Source organism: Carassius auratus, chromosome 26 (genome assembly GCF_003368295.1).
Source record: "Carassius auratus strain Wakin chromosome 26, ASM336829v1, whole genome shotgun sequence".
Classification (NCBI taxonomy): Eukaryota; Metazoa; Chordata; class Actinopteri; order Cypriniformes; family Cyprinidae; genus Carassius; species Carassius auratus.
The window spans coordinates 18,668,289-18,692,953 of NC_039268.1; the positions used below are offsets into that span (position 1 = coordinate 18,668,289).

The 24,665-nt window shown below is 35.7% G+C and overlaps 1 protein-coding gene across 2 annotated transcripts; it reads right to left on the minus strand.

Annotated features, from left to right (window-relative positions):
* Positions 1 to 17,149: 17,149 nt before the first annotated feature.
* Positions 17,150 to 21,311, minus strand: en1b (engrailed homeobox 1b). 2 transcript variants are annotated; one of them, XM_026204657.1, is made up of 2 exons: positions 20,525 to 21,311; positions 17,150 to 17,960 (listed from the first exon to the last, which is right to left on the minus strand). In XM_026204657.1, exons 1-2 carry the CDS (start codon positions 21,027 to 21,029, stop codon positions 17,629 to 17,631), a joined length of 837 nt encoding a protein of 278 aa, XP_026060442.1. In that variant the 5' UTR covers positions 21,030 to 21,311; the 3' UTR covers positions 17,150 to 17,628. The 2 variants fall into 2 exon arrangements, with proteins under 2 accessions (XP_026060442.1, XP_026060443.1); XM_026204658.1 differs by having other exon boundaries at positions 17,150 to 17,948; positions 20,525 to 21,308.
* Between the last annotated feature and the right edge of the window lie 3,354 nt (positions 21,312 to 24,665).

Here is a 24,665-nt window from a genome sequence, read left to right on the forward strand (position 1 = left end):
ATTCAAAACTCTTTTTGTTATGAATATACAGTATGGATAGTGTTAATGTAATTAATATTTTCTCAAGTTTTGATGCTCAGTTTATTTATTTATTTACTTGCTTGCTTACTTACCTGCTTTGTTGTATCAAAAGCTATATCCATGCATCCAAGGCATACATTTTATTAGTTCACGTACTCCCTGAGACTCAAACTCATGACACTGACATTTCTACAAACATACATTTATTGTTTTTTTGTTTTTTTTTGTTTACTTGCTTTTTTTTGTCCAAAATGACATGCAATTCTTTCAAGGCATACATTTTATCAGTTCATGCATTCCCTGGTAATCAAACCTAAGATCTTGGCATCGCTATAGGAATACACTTCTATATGTGTTTGTTTGTTTATTTGCTTTGTGTGTGTGTGTGTGTGTGTTTTAATCCAAAGGGGTTTACAATAAAATTTGTGCACACATTTTATCAGTTCATGCCTTCCCTGTGAATCAAACAGCACTGCTTCAGGAGCAGGTGCAGGTTGGTTTATTAATTTTATTTACTGACTTACTGACTTACTTCCTTACCGACTTTTTTTTATTTTTATTTTTTATCATTAAATTATTGTCAAAATTGACTTACATTGCATTCAAGGCATACATTTTCTCAGTTTATACATTCCATGGCAATCAAACACATGACTTTGTAATGCATGCATGCATTCATTCATTCATTCATTCATTCATTCAGTCATGGATACTTTGCCTTTAAAACTAATTTCTGACTGTGATTCAATATATAGAGTTTTAGAATTCACTTTTTAAATATGGACAAGATGATGAGTGTGCTTCCATGTAAAACTAAGAGACAAGAACAAAACCTTTATGTGATTTGTTTAAACTGATGACCTTTACCTGACAAAGGAACACTGTTTATGGTGTTTACATGACCTTACATTTCATCACAGTATTAAGCATAATTGTCTAACATATGCATATAATCTGAAAAATAACAAAACAAGAAACAGGTAATATACCCAGTATTCTAAGCTGATTTTATGTGCTAACTGTTGAATGATAATGGGTATATGCATGCATGCACATCACTGTTCCTGAGATTATTACGAATGCAAAATGACATAAAAATGGCATGCTTTTCATTTTTATTGTCTCTACGCAAATTATAATGACAAAAGGACAAAGAAGTTGTACGTTGTACGTTGTATGTTTCTGTTCATCTGAGAGCCAAACTCATAGAGTCTCCTCATTATCAGCTTGGTCCATGTGGTTCAACTTTTCACCCTTCTCTTCTCAGTGGGGCCCGCAAGCTAACACAGACACACACCTGTGTTCTATTAGGACATCAAGCCATCCATCCCAATAGCCAAAGATAGCACTATCTCAATCAGTGGGAACACTGGTAGCTGCAGAGCTTCCCTGTGAGTAAACATATGAAGTTCTGGTTGAAGGGAGGGTCATGTTGCAAAACAATTCATGAAGAAAAATACCAAACTGCGTACTTCTTCCTTTCAGGAGCAGCACCATATTGTCACCATATTTTAGCCTTCGGCTTACTGACTCACAGCTGACGTGATCTGAATCTTCTCAGAGGCTTTATGAATAGAATAAGAGATGAATGGCCAAATTCTTAAGAATAACATTTGAGTCTTTGTTGGGTTTTTTTTTTTTTCATTAGAGCAGATTTGGATGAATTTAGCATTCTATGTGTGTGTGTGTGTGTGTGTGTGTGTGTTTTTTTTTTTTGTTTTTGTTTTTTTCACAAATGGATCCTCTGCTGTGATTGGGTGCTGTCAGAATGAGAGACCAAATCGCTGATAAAACCCATTTCAATAATCTACAACATGACAGTCCATAAAATACCATCTTGTGAAGTGAAAAGTACAAATACACAGCTTTTCACATGAGGTTTATTGATGGACTGGATTACTTGTGTATCATTGTGATGTTTTTATCAGCTGTTTGGACTCTCATTCTGACGGCACCCATTCACTTCAGAGGATTCATAGGTGAGCAAGTGATGTGATGCTGCATTTCTCCAAATCTGTTCCAGTGAAGAAACAAACTCATCTACATCCTAGATGGTCTGAGAGTGACTAAATATTCAGCGCATATTCATTTTTGGGTGAACTATTTCTATATCGGACCCCCTATCAGTGCTTTCACAGTACTGAGACAATGTGGTTTTTAAACTCTGTCAATCAAATTCAGTTTGTCATCGTATGTCCTCCTGCTTAACCTCTGACTCACTGACCTAAAAATGGGTCTCACATTGGTCTCCAGTGAGGTTTTAAGTTAAAGTAGATCCTGTCAGTGGAAAGGGACTCTAGGGATCAGGGATGTCTAGTCACCCCTGTGAGAACTAATACCACACTAACACCATGGATTATGAGAGGATTAAATGCTTGGATGTAATTGATTGCTTTTGCTCACTGCATGTTGTAACTCAAGGTGTTAGACTATGATAGCACTGTGGAATCCTGTCTTTCGGGAGTAGGGCACAAGTGTAGATTATCTTCTAGATCATTCTTTCTTTTTCTTTCTTTCTTTCTTTCTTTCTTTCTTTCTTTCTTTCTTTCTTTCTTTCACAAAATTCTAGGCATTATCTTCTAGATTATGTTTATATTTATTTTTAAATCATTCAAATTATTTATTTTAAAATATTAATATATATATTAATATATTAATAATATATAAAATTATATTTTATTAGAAATGCTCTTTCATTCTTTCTTTCTTTCTTTTTGCCATTAAAATTATTTATTTATTATTATTATATTCATTATATAGATTATTATTCTAGATTACTATATTTATTATTATTATTATTATTATTATTATTATTATTATTATTATCTGTATTTATTATTCTAGATTACTTGTTTATATATTTTTTGTTTAATTAATTACATTTATTTATTTTAGAATATTATATTTATATATTATATATTTTATTTATTCCTTCATTCATTCATTTTTTTAAAAATCATCTACGTTATTGGTTGGTTAGTTTATTTATTTAGTAAATGTATACATTTTAAAGTTATATTTATATTATATATTATTTTAAATAAATGTGCAAATACTTGCGTAGTTACATTTCAGTACAAATTCATATTTATTTTTCAAAGCGGGTTTTGGGGCCCCTTTCTGTACATAATTATAGTTTAAATACCTAAATGAGACACATTGTATTACAGAACTATTAAATGAATATCAGTATAAACTTTAATCTGCTTCAGGTGCTAAACTCAGGTTAGCTAGTTCTTCAGAGTTTTTAGAGTAGATGACATCAACAGCTTTCTGATCAGATATCCTTGCAAAAGAGAGACCATCACAACAACATCAATAATGATTGGCCACCTAGGACTGGATACTGGGCAGCTCAGGCAGCAGACACTAAAGCAGAGGCGTTTATCTAGGCCTGCAGAGGGCAGAGAGTGTTGGAAAAGAGGCCTGGAGAGATTTCACGCTCCTGGCTGTCCAGATGATTTGTGCCGACCCAGAGCTGAAAGCACAGCTACTTGCTGAGAAACGCTCCCAATGGGTTAAACTGATGCAGATGTATCTTAATATCACACAGACACACACTCATTGTGCAGCAAACTGATATTCACACACTCTCACAGACTTCGGACATGTCCCAGACATCACATGTGAAGCACCACAAAACAGACGCTTCGTTCTAGTTCAATCAGATTCAACAAACTTCCTCTCAAAGTGATGAAATGTTTTATTTATTACTTTTTAATTAGACTTTTTTCATCAGACCACTTCACTGATTGTTTTAGAAAAAAATCAATACTGATTCGGCGTCCTTTACAAATCCTTTGCAATCCAATCAAGTGATTCAGTATTTACTTAGTCAGGCTTGAACATGAAAACAGCACTCAATTGCTTTGCATCAGACGAATGTGTACGCATCAAATAAATAATTAAGCTTCCTTGTTTTTTTGGTGCTCAATAATCTCATCAAGTACAAAGATTATATTCAAAGATATTTATTTTACATTGTCATCAATAGAAGACCAAGTCCTCTATGGACAACCATTTTTTCACTTTAATAATATGTTATTGATAGTTAGTCTGTAACTTAAAGGGGTAGTTCACCCAAAAAATATTCATCCTGTTATTATTTACTTATCTTGTTAAAAAAAACATAATAATAAATAACATTCTCTTTAGGCTGTCCAGTTTAGTTTTGAAAGTTACATTAAAAAAGGCAATAACTGCCACAGAAGAACCTTTCATTTAACAGTTCTTAAAGGGACAGTTCACCCAAAAATTTTAACTGGCTGAAAATGTACTCTACTTCGAGCCACCAAAGATGTAGATGAGTTAGTTCTTCATTGGAACAGGTTTGGAGAAATGTAGCATTATATCATTTGCTCACCAATTGATCCTCAGCAGTGACTGGGTGCCGTCAGACTGAGAGTCCAAACAGCTGATAAAAACATGATCATCCACAAGTAATCGTCATGACTTTGTTTCATCAATTAACCTCTTGTGAAACAAGACGTTTTCATTTTAGGGAATTATTCCTATAAAAGAACCATGTTGTTCTTAGTGTGAAGAACGTGTCAATATCTAAAGGACATTTTTTGCATGGAAAAAGTTCTACATGGAACCATAGATGCCAATAAAGAACTTTTATTTTAAACCATCAGTGCAATTAGTATGGATAAAAACATTCCTTAAAATATCTTCTTATGTTTCACAGATGAAAAAAAAAAGTCATTTAGAATGACATGAGGTTGAGTAAATGATGACAGATCTTTAATTGTTTGGTAAACCATCCTTTTAACAGCTGATAGGCATTGAATTTAAGCAATATTCATATACCATTACACACTTGTAAAAGACCCTTTGCTAGTAAAATAAACTTTGCTGGAAGTTTTCGAAAACAATATAGAGAAAGCATGAAAGCAGTTTTGACAAGAACTACGAGAGCTCTTTGATGATGCGGTTTTTCTTCAGTGCTGTCATCAACTTCTGACAATACTGTAAGTGCTGACATTACCCCTAAATTTGTTTTCACTGTTTGGGAATATTATGTAGTTTGAAGCACATGAGTGAACGGCTACTCATCGGTTCACGTTGACTGGGTAGAGTTAGTTTTTGTGAAATTACGTGGTGTGCATCCACATCTGGCAGGGAGTTTCTGTGCACCCCCCGAGTCTGTATAAGTGTCTCTGAACATCTGTGTTTCCAGACCCCACATTGTTTTTTGCTTCACGTTGCTTTTTTTCTAGCATCTCCCATGTTGCCTCTCTTATTCCTCCGGGTTTACCTTACCAAATATTCTCAGGCAGGTTTGCAGCTTTCCAGCATCTCTCAGGACGATCCCTGGAGTATGGCAGATTCTGTTTAATCTATTTACGTGTGTGTTTGTTTTATTGTATTGTAATATGCGCTGAAGCGTTCAGGCATTGCGCATGTTAGCACAGTACGCTACAGTGTAAATGACAAAATAGCTGTTACATGAAAAATACACTAGACAGGCATTTCATCATTATTTCCTGCCTCTGATCTGAGACTAAGTGTGCACCAATTGACTTTGTCTAAACTGTATTTCTAAAGCATCTCTAAATGATCTTACTGTTTGAAGAACTGTTTGTTTATTTATTTAGAAATATATGTACATAGTCAAAACAATATCCAGCGATCCTGTAAATGTCTTGTTAGTGTGTTCACTAATTAAGATTCTTCAGTACGAGATGGTCTGTGTTTACTTGAACTCTGCACCACTGTGATCGACTGCTGGAGTTAATGACTTGAGGGTAATGGCTAATGAGTGGAGGATCGACCTGTTGCCTAATGTTTACACTAATGGAAAACCAGTTGGTCAGCCAACCCCATTAAAGCATTTAGGGTTTATAAATAAGAGCAGCCTAATATGATCAGCTCATTACCTGAGGAATATAGGGAATACACTGTTGAATGATCTTGTGAATGAAAAAGTGCCTGTTAAAAATCATATAAACACTGATGTTTTGGCTTATCGGTGTATATATAAAATAAAATACAAATAAAATATATAAAAACAGCTGTTTTCTAGTCTAGTTTTTGGCATCGTTACTTTGGTCTTAGTGTCACATGATCCTTTATAAATCATTTTTATATTCTGATTTGGAGGTGAAGAGCTATTTAGTATTATCAGTGTTGCAAACAGGTATTCTTAATATTTTTGTATAATAGAATAGAAGGTTCAAAAGCATGTATTTAAAACAGAAATCTTTAGATATGCATGTACTGCCATTTTTGAACAATTTGATATGTTCTTGCTGAATTAAAGCATTCATTTCTTTTGGATGGTAGTGAAAGTTTTACAAGCTATGCTTGCAATTACTGTTAACCAACTTGACCTCAGAGTCTGACAGATTTCTGACCAACTTTATTTTATGAAATGCTTTGGTGAAAAATATGCATTTGATATTTTGCTTCAAAAAGAAATGGCACTTGGTTTAATATTTTATTATCCACTATAATAACTGTCATACATGCATGTATGTGCATGGAGCATTGAGGTTTTTTTTATGCTCGTATAAAATCTATGGAAAAGGGACAGAAAAGTAGAGGAAGAAGGAGGGGGAAAGGGTTCAGGGCATGATTTGGGGGCAGATTTGAAGTTTGATCCCAGTGAACGTCCACTGTGTCATGCCTCTAACCCCAGTGACCTTTAAAACAGATGTAGAATGGAGATCTGATGTGAAAGGTACAAGTAGATCTCATTGCAATGGACAGATAGATACTGCTCTTTGAGTGACAGCAGCCGAACATTTGGTTTGATAGAGTGAAGGCTGACAAGTGCTCTTGTGTTCACGAGGCTTTTGGTAAAAGATAAGACTGCGAGAGAGATGTGTTTGTGTGTGTGTATGAACAAGAGTGATGGAAACACAAATAGATGAGCATGCAAGCATATGTGGGTTTTTGTGTGTGCCTGAACGTGAACGTGAAGAGAAAGAGATGCCTGTTAACATGCTGCACTGCGGACACACACTCCTCTTTAAACACAGATTGATAGAGCAATGTCACGCTGCTTGGAGGTCTATTCTGTAGAGGGCAAGAGGGGGAACTGACATCCGGGCCTCCTCCACAAGTATTTCCATGCTCACTTCCTCCAACGCTGAATGAAAAATCAAATAAAATGTATTTATTTATTTTTTCAGTCAAAAATGATACCTAATAGGGTATAATACCTTATTTAGTTCTGATCAAACAGTGTTTACATGCATAAAAGTGACTTTGAAAGGAATGTGTGAAGTGTGTGACACAGTTCGTCCCGTTGATTCAAGACAGATTTGGGCAGCAGCTGTGTGTGTCAGGATCTTTTTTTTTTTTTTTTATAGACATCTGCGAGTGCTCAATGCTACAAATCAACAAATGCAAAAGTGGAAAAGACAGGACAAGATATAAATATTTGAGTAAATTTGTATGATTTTAAATTGCTTTATGACTGAGAATTGGTTGTAAATGTTAAACCCCGATGGCTTTAGAAAGACAAAATCATAAAAGGCACAATTTTTCCACTTCTGAAAATGCCTCAGGACTACAGGTGTCTCAGACACTGGCACCTGTTGTCATGGGACAGATCAGCATGCAATTCTGATAAAACCCTGATGCATTCCAGCGTATTACCGTCTTTACGCTAGTCCAGCCATCCCACCCTGATCCCAACACAAACTTCCTGAACATCCATAAAATGATTTACTCACATGGAACAGTTGTTGCTGTAATGTGTGCATGTGTGTGTGTCTGTTCTGGCCAGACACACAGTGAGCTTACACACACAAGACAAAGAGAGGGCAATGGGATAGCGTCCTTCGGACCACACATCTCGCAGGCTGTGTGTAAAAGGACTTCTTCACGCTCAATGCTGTGCGGCTGCCACAGAAATCAGTGTGAGCTGGTTCTGTCATTTGAAAGAAATGAGGAATAAGTCAGTGAGTGAATGAGTAAATGAGTCAAGTGTGGTGTATTGGTTAAAGCTCGTAACTGGAAATTCAGAACTGGAAATTCATAAATCAATATTTGCCCTTAAGCAAGATCCCAGGTTATCCCAAAGAATGAATAATATTATCTACTAAATGACTGCTACTTATTTAAGTATATATTTATATATGCATACTTGTTAAATTTATACACTACCTCTACCAACTAAATGTTTGGAGTCAGTAAGATATGTTTTAATGTTTTTGGAAGAAAAAACATTACTTATGGTCACCAAGGCTTTTTTTTTTTTTATTAAAAATACAGTAAAAACTATAATTATCTTTACAGTAATAATGTGAAATATTACTCAATAAGTATTATTAATAAGTATTAATATTATCAAATATTATTCAAATAACTGTTATTCTACAGCTCTATTTTAATATATTTGAAAATGTATTCATGTTATGGCGGAGCTGAATTTTCATCAGCATTACTCCAGTCGTCAGTGTCACATGATCCTTCAGAAATCATTCTAATATGATGATTTTGGGCTCAAAAAACATTCCTTGTTATAATCTAAAAACTGAGATCTAATGAAACATCATAAATGTTTTGATGAACTAAATTAATTATTGTTGAGTCTTAATAGTATTAGTTCCTTTTTTTAAACCACTCCGACCACAAATTTTAAGAATTTGAACCAAGTGTTTCCTTCAAATATTACACATTTATTACACATCACTAAATTTAAATAATGCTTTCTCTTGTCTTCAAAATAATAATAATAATAAAAAAAAATAATAATAGTTGTGAATGTGAATGGAGAGAAAGGCATAATTATTTCAGTTGGTCTGTTTATTATTATTTGTACTTTTCTGAATTTTATTTTTTTATCTCTCTTTCATTTAATTCATTTAGTGCATGGTAAACTACTTCCTCTACGATTAGTTCATCTCTGTGACTTATTCCAGAGCAATTGAACTAAATTAAAGGGATACTTTCAGAAAGAAGAACAATCATACGTCTACACATTATCCCGTTCTTGCCAAATAAATTAAGCCTCTCTCTCTTAATAAAGTGAAATCGCCTAAAAGGCAGTTATGAACAGAAATTGCATTATGATGTGTTTGTCAAAAAGTTATTTTATTACCGTCCGATATTTCATTCAACATTAATCTTCTGGTCACTCCAAATTAAATCATCTTTAGCCTGAGGATGGTTTGCACTTCTCTTCTCTTCTGTCAGCTTTGCTCTTCAGTTGTAGAGTTGATGCCACCCTTTGACCCACACTGACTCTCAAGTTTATATTCCTGTGGGTGAAAGCCAACGCCGCAGACCACCCCTCCTGTACGGTACTCCATCAGACCCTGGTACATATTAATGTTATTTTCGGATCATTTAACTTCCCTGTGCAGGAGGGCTGGCTGACGCAAAACCGTAAATCATGGAGCTGACGAGCGAGCTGGTGCCATAACAGATTATCATATGGATTTTAGGTGAGGTTAAAGTAGTCCCTGAACAGGACCTTATCGGGTAATGATACAGGCACATGCAGATGCGCTGACAGGCATGTTTCACCACTGACACTTATACAACATACAGACCTATCTCTTTATATCAGTTTTCACAGTTCAATAAACCTTCAGTAATGAATACAAACCAGACATCGACACAAAGACATTTTAAAGTCACAAGCAGCTTTTTAAATGTCTCTTTGTGGCCAGTTTAGAAGCTGGATAGATGTCACATAATCTGAATAGGAATTAAATTCCCATTAAAGTTAAGTTGTGTACAAGAGAGATTTAGACTTTGTAGAAATTAGATGTTTTTTTTTTTGTTTGTTTTTTTTTATTGTAGGTAATTTAAGAATCTGGTTTATTGTTCATGCAAAGCTTCGGCTAAGACTATGAAAATTGCAGTATTCGCATATATATAAGATAATTTTGTCAATGGTCTTTAAACACTGTAGGCCTATACTGTATAGAGAGAGGAAACATTTTATGGTTTTGCTCTTAGATAAATTGAGATGTGCAAACCACGATGCAAAAAAAAAAAAAAAAAAAAAAAAAAGAGAAAGAAAAAAAAGTCAAGTAATCTATTATGTGTTTGTGTGTAACATCTTAAAAACCCTTCATTATTCAATTCTAAAATATGATTTATTATGACTGAACCAACCCTATTACATTAGGTTAAATCTGTCAGATTAAGGGTAGATCCCTCCATATACATTTTGAAAGCATTGTTTTAGCTATTGTGTATTTTACATTATATACAATGTGCATTTTTTAAAACCAAAAATTACCATATATTTTCTCATTTAAAAACTTGTACTGTATCTGTGGCTATGATTTATGGAAGCAGTGTTAAATGTGTCATTTAATTAAAATAATTGATCAGTCTATGCGCTACAATAAAAAGCAAAGAGATGGGTAGTTGGAGGCCTATATGATAAAACTATGGGTTCCTCAATTTTTGACTTTAAATCACAGTTTAAAAGATAATTAAACTATGATTTATCCATGTTTAAACAAATCACATGTTCCTGGAATAAGGATCTAATTATGAACATTCACTGATGGCAACGCCATAATGGCTCTTTTCGGAGGGGGAGAACGTTCTTTGGAAAACTTTTTTAAACAATTTTTATGACATTTTTTTCAAGTAACGTTTTAACAGAGAAGGACAATTAAAAGTTAGGTTTGGGGACAAGCTCAAAATAGTCTTAAAATGAAGGAAAATTAAACTTTTTAGACACAATCTATGACAATAATAATAATAATGTCCTTTAAGTATGGTTCTGTGATTATCTTTAAAATCATTCTAGTGAAGAATAGGCTTATTGTTTTAATATTCAATTTTTACTGATGCTCTGTAGTGGTTCGTGTTTCTCAGATCGTCTCCTCTCAAAGGTGGGACAATGGTTCATAGTCTCTCGCGGGGAATGACATCACGGCCCGTTAAGAGCGGCTGTGACAGCCGTGTGCTAATTGAATATGACGAACTGTTCTCCGGTTCACCTCTCGCCACCTCGGGACTGCACAACCAGCGATGAGAGACCGAGAAGGAGATTTCGTGATTTAGCCGCCTTTTGAAGTGCAAGAGCGCCGGTGAAAACATAGCCGCTAATGCTAGCGCGCATCGTGGAAGGCCCTGTCTGTCTGTCTGCGTCTGCTGGAGACGGTAAAGTAATACCACATGTGAGAGGAACGCCGAGAGAAGAGCCTCTTGACCACCCATCGCATATGATGATACCAGGTGTCCCGCGCTTTGTTCTCTTTGTGCGTGTACCTTCATTATATAAAAAAGCGCCCTGACAGGGATGGGCTCTGAAAAATCTGCACAGCAGATGCCACTGTGAACGGGGTGAACACCCACCGTTGTCCCACGACAGGACCCCTTCTGTTTGTAATTAGAATTCTTGTCAACTCTTCTTCCTTTCATATATGGGTCAATGACGTGACGCTCGTTTTTGTCCGAATCTTTTAGGTAAAAAAAGAAAAGAAAAAAAGGCTACATTAAAATGCAGTTAAACCTAAAACAAACAAAATTAAAACAAATAGCTTGAATAAAACTAATTTCATAATTAAAATAAACATCGATAATATTGAGATTTTTGTGTGGAGAAATGTCTGGGTGTTGTTACTGGATCTTAATTAAAATTCTAGGGGAAATGTCATACTTCTATTAGGCTATTATGTGGTCTCAATATTCAAATAATATTGAAACTACGAAATAATGGTAAATTATTATATGCTATTATAATAGGAGTTATAGTAAAAATTATATATATAAAAAAATATTATTCATTATATGTATTACTATTATTATTCACCAGAGTTTTAGACTTTGTAGAAATTGGATGTTTTTTTTTTAATTGTAGGCAATTGCTCAAAGCTATACCGGCAGAGTAGCCTAATAGACTATGTAAAAATGCCAATATTAGCCTAAACACAGGCGACTTTCCTGTCTTTAAAATACCATGAATTATATTTTAAAATGTTTTCAATATTAATTACAATTTTATTTTTTAAAAAACCTTAGGAAGCCATTTTGTTGTCATGTGACAGGACCACATAAGATCATAATTGTGTCAAGGTCATTTGTTAAAAACACACACATTTAGACCATTTTATGAAAATTAAGCCCCTTTTCAAGTCATTCTTAATTTTAATTGAACCACATTCAATGGAGGTGTGACAAAATGACAATTGTGTTTTGGCAAAAGTGTTTTGACTGCATCATAGCTACCACTGAAGGGCCTTTCACAAATTACACTTGGTATTGGGGATGTTGAATAGGCTGCCATGGATCACTGAAAACCCAAAATAGTTTAATGTTGCTTATCTTCTTATTTTGAGAAGAAGAACTTCTCAGTATAGCCAATCTACGTGAAAACCAAGGCCTATATAGGAATTTTATCAACATCATGAAATAGTGTAATCTCTCAAAGTAGCCTACTTGGAAAAAAGAATATAAAAATAATATAAATAAAAGTATATTTTATTTATATTATTTTTATATTCTTTTTTCCAAGTAGGCTACTTTGAGAAATTGTATATATATACATACATACATACATACACACACACACACACACTGAATGGTTTAATTATTAATTAAGTGAATGTTTGCACCAATTTTTTTTCCTCTGCTTTTCCTTTGTGTGAAACATAAATCTCAGGAATAACTTAAACAATAACAGAATTGTTTTTAGATAGCTAAGTCAGCCAGAAACTGATAAAGTTGTGCAGAACTTTTTCAATTGATATATGCATATGTCACCATGCTCTCCATTTGCAAATCCTGCAGTAGTGTGTTTGTGTCTGGATCTGTGCAGCTGACCAGTTGGGGGTGGGTGGAGGGGAATGAAGGTACTTGGTTGTATCCACCATGTAATGTTCATTTATCTGCTCCCACATTTGTGGCTGCTCTCCCAGTGGTCCTAATGCCTACACTGGCACATTGGGAGGTTAACATTCAATGCCGTCTTTTGTTGAATCGCCCCACCAGTGTTGCCTCTGTATACATTTGTCACACATTTCAACAGCAAAAACTGAAGTGATGTGGACCTTGGAGGAAGGGGGGAACCAGTTTAGAATAGGATAGTGCATTTGTGTGAAATTCTTTAAATGGGAGAACAGAGGTTTGACCTCAAAGCACCTTTTCTAAAGGGAAAATAGTTTTGTGGTACTTATTTGTTTATGCATATAGGTCTAGATTCGTTAATTAGATTAGTCAATCTCTAATTGTGCTTTATTTTATTTAAGTTTGTGGCAGAAAGACATCCTCTTTCCAATGCAAGTCCCACTGATTTGATCCTTTACAGAAAACCAAACTGATTACCACACATTACTGCTCAGTAATTCCATGGCGGATTACATTTGAGTTAAGCAGTGCTGGTTTGTGATCGCAGCGATGATGCCTGTGCGTGCGCGCGCGTGCGCACAACAGAAACGCTTGTCAGCTTGTGTGTACAAGCATCGAGAGCTGATAGTGTTGTGACGCGAATAGCCTCTGAACCCATGGCCCCCACCCACGGCGTGTTTTAATAGGATTACCAATCACTTAGCTCCTATATTTGCATCCTTTAGTCCTATTCAGGGTCACTGGCCTCTTCCGGTCTCCTTTGATCAATGATGCACGTTCGCCTTTGGTCAACGAGGGCACAAACCGAGACAACCAAGGGAGGCTGTGAAATTTGTGCCGGTGTCAGAACACCGGCGATGCAGCAAGCTTTTCCTGTCCTCAACCCTAACGACATAGCCTTGCTATCTCTTGGCATTTCGAAGAACATCCTCTCCCTCTTCAATTTTCATTGGAATTTGGCTGACGTTCTCTTATCTTTATCTAAAGTTCAATGTTTCTGGTGTTGCAGCTACCCTGCTAAATAATCTCCATAGTTTCGGCTTTTATCGATTTAATTTGCATATATATTAAATACATGTTGTATATGGTAGCTGCAGGGCAGAGTGTACCGAGCATGCGCCAATCTCAGCTGCCTTTTGTTTTAGCAAAGCACCTGCTGAACGACGCAAGGCGGTTTTGAGCCGTATTTGAATGCGTGCTGTATATTTTCAGAAGGCAATGCCAATGTTATTATGGTCCTCACAGTAAATGTGTTATCCTATATGTTGTGTTATATTTGGCCCACATCATCATACGGATAGCAGCCTAGATTAAAAATAACAAATAAAAAAGACAGAAAAAATGATTTTTTAAAGATATATACACTACAACTTGAAAATCCCTACATTAGTAAACGATTAGTAAAATCAATATGACAACAATGAAAAACAGATTAGTTTGAACACCCTTTCAGTCATAGTCTACAGGCTATAGAAAAGCCCTTTAAATTAGCCTATGTTTAATGCTGATGTGAACAGTCACTTTACTCTTTCATTTGAGCCTAAAAAACCTACACGCGCGCGCGCGCACACACACACACAAACACACACATGGATGAACGACTGAATAATATTTTGTTATATGAATCATGCGTAAACAAGTTTGCTCCGCATTATGACATAAAAGCTTTTCGCAAACGATTGTGTATAAAATAAGATTTGTTAAAAACACCAAATTTTAAGGACATTATAATTATTGGAAAAACTTGGAAAATAATTTCCAAGATTCTCATTGAATATCTCGCTGTTATAAACTTATTTGCAATAGCACTGTAAGTTGAAAGACATGGGCTTTATTTTCTATTTTTGTACAATTTAAAATACATAATACTATAAGCCCTATACACATTAGATTTTTTTTTAAGTACAGAAAGACACGAGGGATTGGCTCGTGCTAAAGCAAATTAATTTCAAGTAATGAATGCTGCAATAATTGTAATGAAATAACCCCATCGTTCTAACCTTTTTAAATAAGTAATGTCAATTGGTTTATGGCATTTAATATTTAATGTAAAGGTGTTTTAGAAATGGCGAGTGATTAAATCCACTCAATATAATGCGCAGCAGTTGTATTAGCAGCAGAATAATTAAAAATAAAAGCCGCCCACGGGCTCCTGTGGTGGAAAAACCCTCGAATTCCACGGGGAATGGCAAATATTTTTATTAATCAACGAATTCCTTACTTTAGAGAATTACAGGAATTATTTTATAGTCTGTTCTATATAATAAGAGTGAAAGAAAGCAGATTTAAGTTAGTCATTGAATTCCCTGCTTATTGTGTCATTTGTTACAAGTAGGTTTTACTCCAAAACATAAAAGAGTTAAATTATGTATCAATATTGGTGTCTGATCAATTTAGCATGTTTTGCAATATAGCTTAATTTATAGTGAAATGTATTTGTAATTCAATAAATAAATACATATTTAAAGGCCTGTTGCCATAATAACATATTTATAACGATCAAGCAAGCATTCCTATATCTCAGTTCACGACCTACATGATCCCGGCTTCATATTTATGAAATAGGTTAAATAATGTAAAGCATATAATTGTGCAATGACAACTGTCGAGCAATTTTATGCAGAAAACCGTGAATTAAACGTGAAAAGATTTGTGGCAGTACTTGCAACATATTCTGATGACTAATCGTCCAAACATTCAACAGCACAACACCAGTCCCACACGCTTATAAATAACAGTCTCTCTCTCTCTCTTTTTTTTTTTTTACTGACAACACTATATTCCGAAAACAATTTATTCCGACCAATAAGTGATGATAAACCTCTGATATGAACTCTTTCTATTTATAGACATGTCACAGTCAAGATATCACATTTTAGAAAGGCGATGCCTTTCTGTTGTTGTCATTTGATCACCAAAATTGTTTTTGTTTTGTTGTTGTTGTTGTTGTAAAGTCTTCTTCGTGACGTATTTTACTATGGGGTAAATATTCAGGAGTAACTAGTAATTAACCATAACAAGTTAAACGACCCTATTGCTGAAATCTCGTCCCAATAAAACCTGCACACCGGTGTTGAACAGCGCATTTTACATTTGTACATTTGTTAAATTTACATTTTCTCGAAAATAGTCCCGTCTTACTGTTTTAGTCACGACTGACTTGTCAAAATACTGTGCAAAAATGTGTAGCCTATACAGTTAACGCAATGCATAAGCTATATCTACAAAAATATGAATATTTTGGACTGTTAAACCCCTCGGTTAAAATTATTGTATAAAATTTCTAACACATTGCTCATGTTCTCCGCGTTTGATGGTCATTAAGTTTCATGCAGCCTAAAAATAAACATGTTTACTATTCATCCAAATAATTTTGTAATCATGTTCACAGCTCACATACCGGCAACATTTGTGATGCTAAAACTCGCAAGAGATTCTTTATTGCCCACGAAACATTTAGAACGCGATGTCTATGCTATTTTTTGTTCATATAATACGTAAACTGTTCAGAGAGAATGTCGTGTTATGAAACATCCACGATTTTGTTTTGGCTGCTTAACCTGACCTTTTAACCTCGACTGGAGAGTTTCTTCAATCTTTTCTTTGATCCCTAGACAGAATCCTGCAGGCTGCCTCGCCAAGACAACCAAAGCCGAGCGCTTTTCTGCACTGCTGTTGTCATCGCACGAAGTCAGCAACATGAGACAACTATTTTTATGGTTGATAAACGACATTCAAACAGTTCATTAAAATAATCTGTGGTCAAACACATGAGTACGTCGTATAATGATATATATATAAGAATGCTTCTAAAAATTCCATTCCTTAGGGTGGCAGATTTCCCAGATCACATCTACTTCATTAGTCCATTATTTTCATAGGCAGAAAATTAGAAAAAGCAAGGGAAAAAAAGTTCCAAGATATTTTTTAATTTGGAATAATAACGTTTTTGTACTACACTGCAAGCCAGGCTTAGATATATCGCATATATATTAGGTAAATGTAAAATGCCCTTATAAGATAAAATCAAATTTAGTTTTCTGGTTTATACTCCACTAAAACCATATTAGGCCTAAACCTTAAAACAAGCCGACTTCTAAAGAATTCTGTCAATATTATAATATCTTCCATCATAACAATTGCAATGCGTCATATAACGTCCTATTACAGTCTAACCACAACCCACTGCCTCGGTAAGAAAATTTGAGTAGTGTAGAAAAGCATCGTTTTGTGATATATTTATTTTAAAAAAAATCTCTCAGGGGATTGGGATAACTAGCTACAAGTCATCGTAGCGTTTAGGCTAATTGAGATTTTGTAGACTTGAAAAAAAAGTAAAAAAAAAAAAAACAAATGGCACATTCTACCTTTTTTATTTCAGACAACATAATCTGAACATATTAAAATCTTTGGCTTGAAGCGTTGGTTCAGTCACGCATTTGAAGAACTGTGAGATAAGGAATTTAGGAGACAGGGCTATCACAAAAACTCTAACAAGCCTGACACGAAGGCCTACTGGAACGGTGAGCAACCACATTGGGAAAGGAGAAGAAACGTTAGAAATATTCAGCAAGTAAGGAGCAATATAGACATCCCCTTACCTGGAATTAAATATACACATCTTACAGTTTTGGCTATATATAAATTTTCATAGTGTTCGTATTTAGATGCATGTCCATATACTGTATGATAAACAGAAATTTGCTTAAATATCGTATCTTCATTTCGCCGAATTCGAAGACATTTCCTTTTCATTTGAGTCATAAAAATATGAAAAATCACTTTTGTCGGCGTCAGCGTCCATGGCCTTTTCTTAGGAGAGAAGCAGGGCCATTTTTATTCGCTATCGTCTTTATCTTCTTGAACTGTTGTTGTGGAATGGTTGTAGAGTCCTTGAGCCATGAGCTGAAGAGCGAGGCCGTTCTTATAGCCAGTGGCCTTTTTGATTTTGGCCCTCTTATTCTGGAACCAGATTTTTATTTGCGACTCATTGAGGTTGAGTTCCTGGGCCAGCGACTGTCTCCGCTGCTCCGTGATGTACCGATTCGCCTGAAACTCGGCTTTAAGTCTCTGCAGCTGTTCAGCCGTGAAAGCGGTTCTCGGTCGCTTGTCTTCCTTCTCGCTTTTCTTCTTTTTCAATTTTCGTGTCCTTGGGCCTAGTGTAGAAACAACAATAAAACGAAGACATAAATATCATAAAGCAGCATGAACAATACCCACACACCTCACCTGACGGACAATGTCTTGGCAGGTAAGTGAAACACTGATATGGTATTAACACTGACACTGCTGGAGCTATTGGAATAGGTATTTTCAACTGCACTCTCTTCAACGAATTCATACTGCAGTTCATTATCCGACAGCGCTGTCTCGCTCATAATGCATTAAACAATAGGTGTTTGCAGTGAAACATCACGATGAGTGTTTGTAATCCATGTAAAACGAATGACCTTAGCTGACATGTGCATGTGTAATTGCCAAGAAGGCCAGGAAACACAACTGCTGCAGAATTAATAGATATAAAACGCAAATAGCAGCGAACTTTAAACTTCATAAGGTATTTAATCATAAGCAATTCATATGTAGATCTGCAAATTAACCTTGAAAGTAGGCCTCAGCCCTCGATTGTCACTAAAGCGCTTCCGGTGAAAATAGCGGGAAAGCCGAACGAGGCTTTATGCGAGTCTTCTTATTCTTACTAAAGCTATTCATCGTTTTCTGAAATTTTAGTTTGCATTGAATTCACAGAGTGAGAAAGAACCATATAAACCAACATTATTTCCAATAATGGCTTATGGTGGCTACATAAGCGACATTTTTGGGGCTAGTAGGCTATAGCTATTATTGCAAGCATCATAGACAAAATGATAACTTGTCGACATATCAGTAGTAGCCTATATTTCTCCGTTTTCCAAAACAATGGCATAAGGAGTTCTTAATTTCGAAATCACCATGTTATTGTCACTCACAGAAAAATAAAATCGATAGGTTAATCAGTTTTTTGTTGTTGTTGTTGTTGTTGTTGTTGTTGTTGTTCTATGGCTTCTCCCTTTTTATAAAACAGTCACGCGATTTGGTAATAAACTGTGTTATTTTGATATGAATATTAAATTAATAAAAGGTTTTAAAATGCTAACCATTGTGTCAAATATAATTGAAAGACAGGGAATGTACATAAAATATCTACAATTTTTTTACCTCTGCACACGAGCAATTAATTGCAGAAGTGTTTACAGAAAATGAGCCGAATTTATATTTTTACATATCGGCATTAATATTGCATGTGTAGGCCTTCGTTTTGCTCAGTTGCAACAACTGTTATGTTATTGTTCTGCAAATATTTACTTATTTATTTACCTTTAATATGTCCGCGAATAATGCTGTTCCTATCTGTAAACCCATACATGCAAACTAGGTGCAATTAAAAAAAAAAAAAAAAAAACTGTTAACAGTATAATGCAAGGCAAACCTATCAACACGCATGTGGTATTACACGCGTGTCATGAAAACTATTTTCTGCATTACCAATCAACAACTGAACAGAACCCTACGTCTTTCCTTCAGGCAACTTCACTCGGATGATCGAAATTCTGCTTGCCGTCTGTGAAAGTCCAGTGTCTGATAGCTCAATCAGTAAGTCAATCAGTGAAGTCAATCAGAACCTCTTTTCCCACAGCCCAGCTGACTTTATGTCAGGTATGCACTGTAAAATGTTTTGTCAGAAAATGTAGCCTACTTCATGCGATAACCTCCAAATGAACCGGCTTTATTCAAGTCAAGTAGATTATTTAAAATTATTGAAATCTAAATGCTGACATTGAGTTTGCGGGTCTGAGCAGGTAGAAATAGAACCTAGAGGTATATAGTGCACACAATGTGATTTACGTAAGAAGAGTTATAACATTCAACATTCAACTGGTTTGTCACAAAATAAATTGCCTATTAAATATCTATCGAATATACTAAAATCATTTAACTACAAATAGCCTGAAGTTAGCAGCTAGGAAATCCTTAATTTAAAGAAGAACGCCACTAAACAATGTTGATTATGCCTTAAATAAGGACACCTCTTTTTTTCTTTCCTTCATTAAGTTTAAGCTATTTGTAGGCTGACATTATAAACACATATTTTATATTAACACAACCCATAGACTAATAATGAAATGCTACAGTGAAAAGATTCATTACAACAATAACAAAAGCCTACGCTGAGAAACTGGATAGAAAAATATTTGAAAAAACTACTATTATCTAAATATTAATCTATAAATATGATCTATATTTTTCACATTAGCACAGTTACATAGTCTAGTATTCACCATTTCTATTGATGGTAAGCTAGTTGGTGTTATAGAAGGCCACAATAATTATTTTGTATAGAATTAGCTTAGAAATTTAGTGGGAACCAGAATTAGAATTTTGATGCCACAATGAACATACTTTGCATTTCCGTTTTTCTCCAGAAACGGCTCAAGTGAACAAAATAGTTTTACTTTGGTTTGCGGCCTAAGTGACAATAGTTCGCTCATCAGCTGAATATAAGCGATAACTGGAGACGCTGCGTAAAACGAGAGAAATTACTAAAATTTTATGTAGGTACCCAGTGATTAGAAAAATAAAAATAAAAAAAATATAAAATTAAAATCAACAGTGCGCCCTCAACAAAGTTTGATGCGCGCAGAGTCACTCGCTGTTTGTGAATCATAGTGCAATTAAGAAACTAGCGCCTTACCAGATGAGGGTCTGTCCGAGTACCTGGTGCAGTACACCCACGCGGGCCACAGTAAAGGCTGCGATTCTTTCGCTTGCGAAGTTCCCCCGTTAGCGTTCACCACCATTATCGACGTCGTATTCTCCCCGTACCTTGCTGAGGTAGTCCCATTTCCCTCGACAAGCTTTGCAGAGGTCTGCTTTGAAGATGGCGAAGAAGACGAGGACGAAGAAGTGCTGTCACTACTGCAGTTTGAATCCTGGCAAAGGCTGCTATTATGCGACGGCCTTATCGCCATAGGGTTAACATTCTCCCTACCCGAGGTTTGCGCCCGGTCCCTACTCCCAAGATCTTTCTTGCAGCCGAAATCTGGCCTTAGAATATTGTCGATGAAAAAGTTCGTTGTTCTGTGGGCTTGCTGCGCAGCCTGGTGAGGTAAAATCGGAGGAGATGGTATATTGGGTGAGAGCGAGGCGCTGTCAGACTCAGTCGAATCACGACTATTTTGATCCTTTTGCTCCTCCATGACAGCTGGATCGTGGTTTGCACAACAAAATTCCACTTGTTGCAAAGAGCAGTATCCGGATAGCAACAAACAAGAATGCAGTCTATAGTGTTAAAATAAAGGTAAACGAAATACCTTAAGAGGAGCGACAGTCATAGCATCGGAATGCTTTCCGCGATCAAAGCGTTTTGAGTGTCAGAACACACCCGTTATTCATGTCAGACAATACATCGCGCGATGCTCCGCAGTCCCTGACTCGCTGCCCCGTGTGACAGCTCGCGCTTAACAAACTCTTCCTAAAATCACTGTGCCCCTCTCATACTTTTTTCCTTAACCGGAAGCACGTGAGCGAGACACACGTGCAGTGGACCAATGGGGTACCAACATCCTTGGTGTCACAAGCAGAGAACGTCCAATAGACTTTTAAAATCTAATGCAAATAAAGAACGGATGGATCTCCAAGACCAAATAATCTGGCGAACATTAAAATCCACTCTAATCGGGACTGGATGTTTCTGGATCGGCATTGGCTTTTGACCGAAAAAAGGTCTGATGGTGCAGCAAGATAATTCACTATTTCAGTTGCATTTTTGTGTGTGCCAAAACTAGACACTAATAACATCGCGAATTGCTTTTTTTTTTTTTTTTTTTTGAGACTGTTAGTAGTGAAGGTAGGCGATAGGCGACGGAGTGAGCCTTCATCATATGGAATTATCATTATGTGGGACAAGGTTATCAAGCAATGAAATTAAGGCAAATGAACTGAATCTACCACAATATATCCGGGATATTTTATAATAACATGTAAGGTATAGCTATAATTAACCTAATAATTGCAATAAAAAAATAGACTAGACCGCATTATTGTTATTCTCAGCATTTGAAATATATTTACCGGCAAGTAGCTACACTGTTAAAAGTGATAATTGTGAAAGTATGTATAGGCTAATTATTACCTTAAGGCTAACATATCTACCTGACCTATATCTTAATTAAACAAACTTTCTGGCCAGGTTAATTCAGCCAAGTTAAATAATGTTTACTTTTGAGTAAAAGCAAACAATCCGTTTACATGTAACTATACCCTTGTCCTTAAAAACTGATTCACACATGCTATGACCACATCAGTACAAAATAAAATAAAATAAAATAAAATAAATAAATAAATAAAAATGGTGCAGCAAACGTAGCTACAAATCACAGAATCAAAAACAGGACAAGGACGTATTAATAAGTAAATGTCTTAAAAATGTGAGCAAAGAACTCAAATTAATAGCCCTGGATGCGTTACGCCAGAAAACGAAGAAGGAACGCACACAAAACATTCAGAATAATAATTAGCACAGACATGGAATTTTAGTAGCCTACATGCAGCATTTATTCATATAAAACAGACTGGGTTGAAATCTTTATTCGAAAAGCTCGAGTGGGTACTTAATAAATTTCTAATTAGGACACTATCAATATGCTATTTGAGCCAAGTAGCCATTGTGAGGCACGCTCCTTTTCAGGCGGTAAATTAGCACTCCAGCTCTTATCTCGGCTGCATGCGACGTCTTGAGAGGAGCTGCAAAAGATAATTTATAGGTTTTAATTAGCGCCCATTCCGCCTGATCAGCTTGGCGTTCATCACTAGCGACTGAATAAAAGCCGGTCAAAAGCACTGTCACTAGCCGCTGGCAGGGCGCTTTATCAAGGTAAGCAGGGTCGTATTACACGAGGTGTAGAGGCGACGTAATTTCCCCAGTGCTGATAAAGCCCGTTGAATAATGCCGGAGTCATCCGAGACACCATTTTCTGAAATGACTTTATTGACGACTTTAACGTCGGTAATTCATTTTCCCCTTCACGTTTCGTACCTGGATTGGGCACAGTAATGGGATGATGAATGTGGCAACGGGCCGCACCTCGCATTATTGAATGTAATACACACGCCCTTCTCTAAATGTCTCGAAAATCATGCAAAAATCGAAGTTGTAACTATTTTAATTTCATTATGGACAGGTTGAAATATTGTCCGGTCTTGAATAGCTCTGTTGCAGTGATAGCTCGCTGGATATTTAATTCCTCTATGAAACAGGCCAGGCGCTCACAGCGAGGACCTAACAACACAATGGGATATTTGTGGATAAACAATCATATTTAATATATAAAAAACAGGGAACACACGCGAAACCAATGATTATCAAAACGCATCTGAAAGGATAAAAAATTCTGCTCAGCCATTTGCATTACTGCTCGTGCTAACGAATTTGAGCCCATTTCCCTCCAGGTGTGTTTTATGAAATGCTTTAGTTGTGCTTTTCAGAATTGTTATAGCCAATTAGTTAATAGCTTAATTGCCTTCATTAAAATAAAATTAAAATAACTACTGTAGCTAAGCCTCTACGTGCAAAATAAATCAAGGAGAAACGCTGCCGGTTGCATTATTTCAATTAACACGTACTGAAACAGCTAAGGTGGATGCTTTGCTGCTTAATTAAACATGTAGCCTATAGATAAAATATATAGCCTATAGCCTATACAGATAAAAGTCCGATGATGATTTCGTTTTTTCACTTTTTCTTTTTTTCTTTCTTAGTCACCAGACGGTTGTCGTTTAACTAGCAACTTTTACACCTGTCCATTTTCAAATCTGGGCTAACAACAGGCATACAGGACTATACAACAGATATAGCCTAGGCCTACTTATTGTCCAGTTCAGTTTTTGTCATCCAGTAAGAGGCTGGTGCAAATAGTTGTCCAAAGTTGTCTTATCAGAGGTTGATAAAATAGATTTAAATAATTCTGAATCTTTCTTGACGTACGTTTGATAATGCTACGATTTTCTCCTTCGAAGGTCACAGTTTCTTGAACCAAGTTGTAAGCTGCTTCTCTGGTTGTTTTGTTAGATGTTACTATTTGCATAGCATGGGTAGCTTGATTTTACTGTATCTTACTCGTACACTCAGTTATTTCCATTGCTCAACTTGAGTTTTTAAAACAGGTCGTTTTTAGGCTACTTTCATCTCGCATTAAAATAAAAGGCGAAGTTTTACCTTAGGCAGTGGTTCACAATAACGATGTAACGAAATAAATTTAAGCGCGTTAAATAAAATAAAAAATATATAGGCTATTATTATTTTAGCCTACATCAGCAAACATGTCTGTCACTAATGTTAGCCAATATACGGGGTTTATATGACAAGTTTGGTATAGGTGAAAATAGCCTTATTATTTGAAACAGACCCATTTTAAATAGCTAAAGTTTGAGTTCATCATAAGCGATCTGTATTAAAAAGATCTGTCTTTATAAAGTTAGGCTAATTGATGTCCTTATAGCTTAAATTATAGTCCACCATTTGGTATTTTTATTTCATGTTTTGCCATTTCACATGCTCATAAATATGTGTTAATATATAGGCCTGCTGTGAATATGTAAAACAGAGGTAACCCAATGAACGATGGGCTGCTGCACGTCAAAAGGTGTCGTTTTCATCGTCAAGTGGATTTCTGCAATTACGTGAACGCCTCCCAATGGATGTTCTGCGTACAACAGGGAGAGATCTGATGAAACGCACACAAAAAAACCCAAACAAAACAAAAACAAGGCAACATCATAAATGAATGATTTCTGAATACTTATAGACCTACATATATAAATTAATTAAACACAAC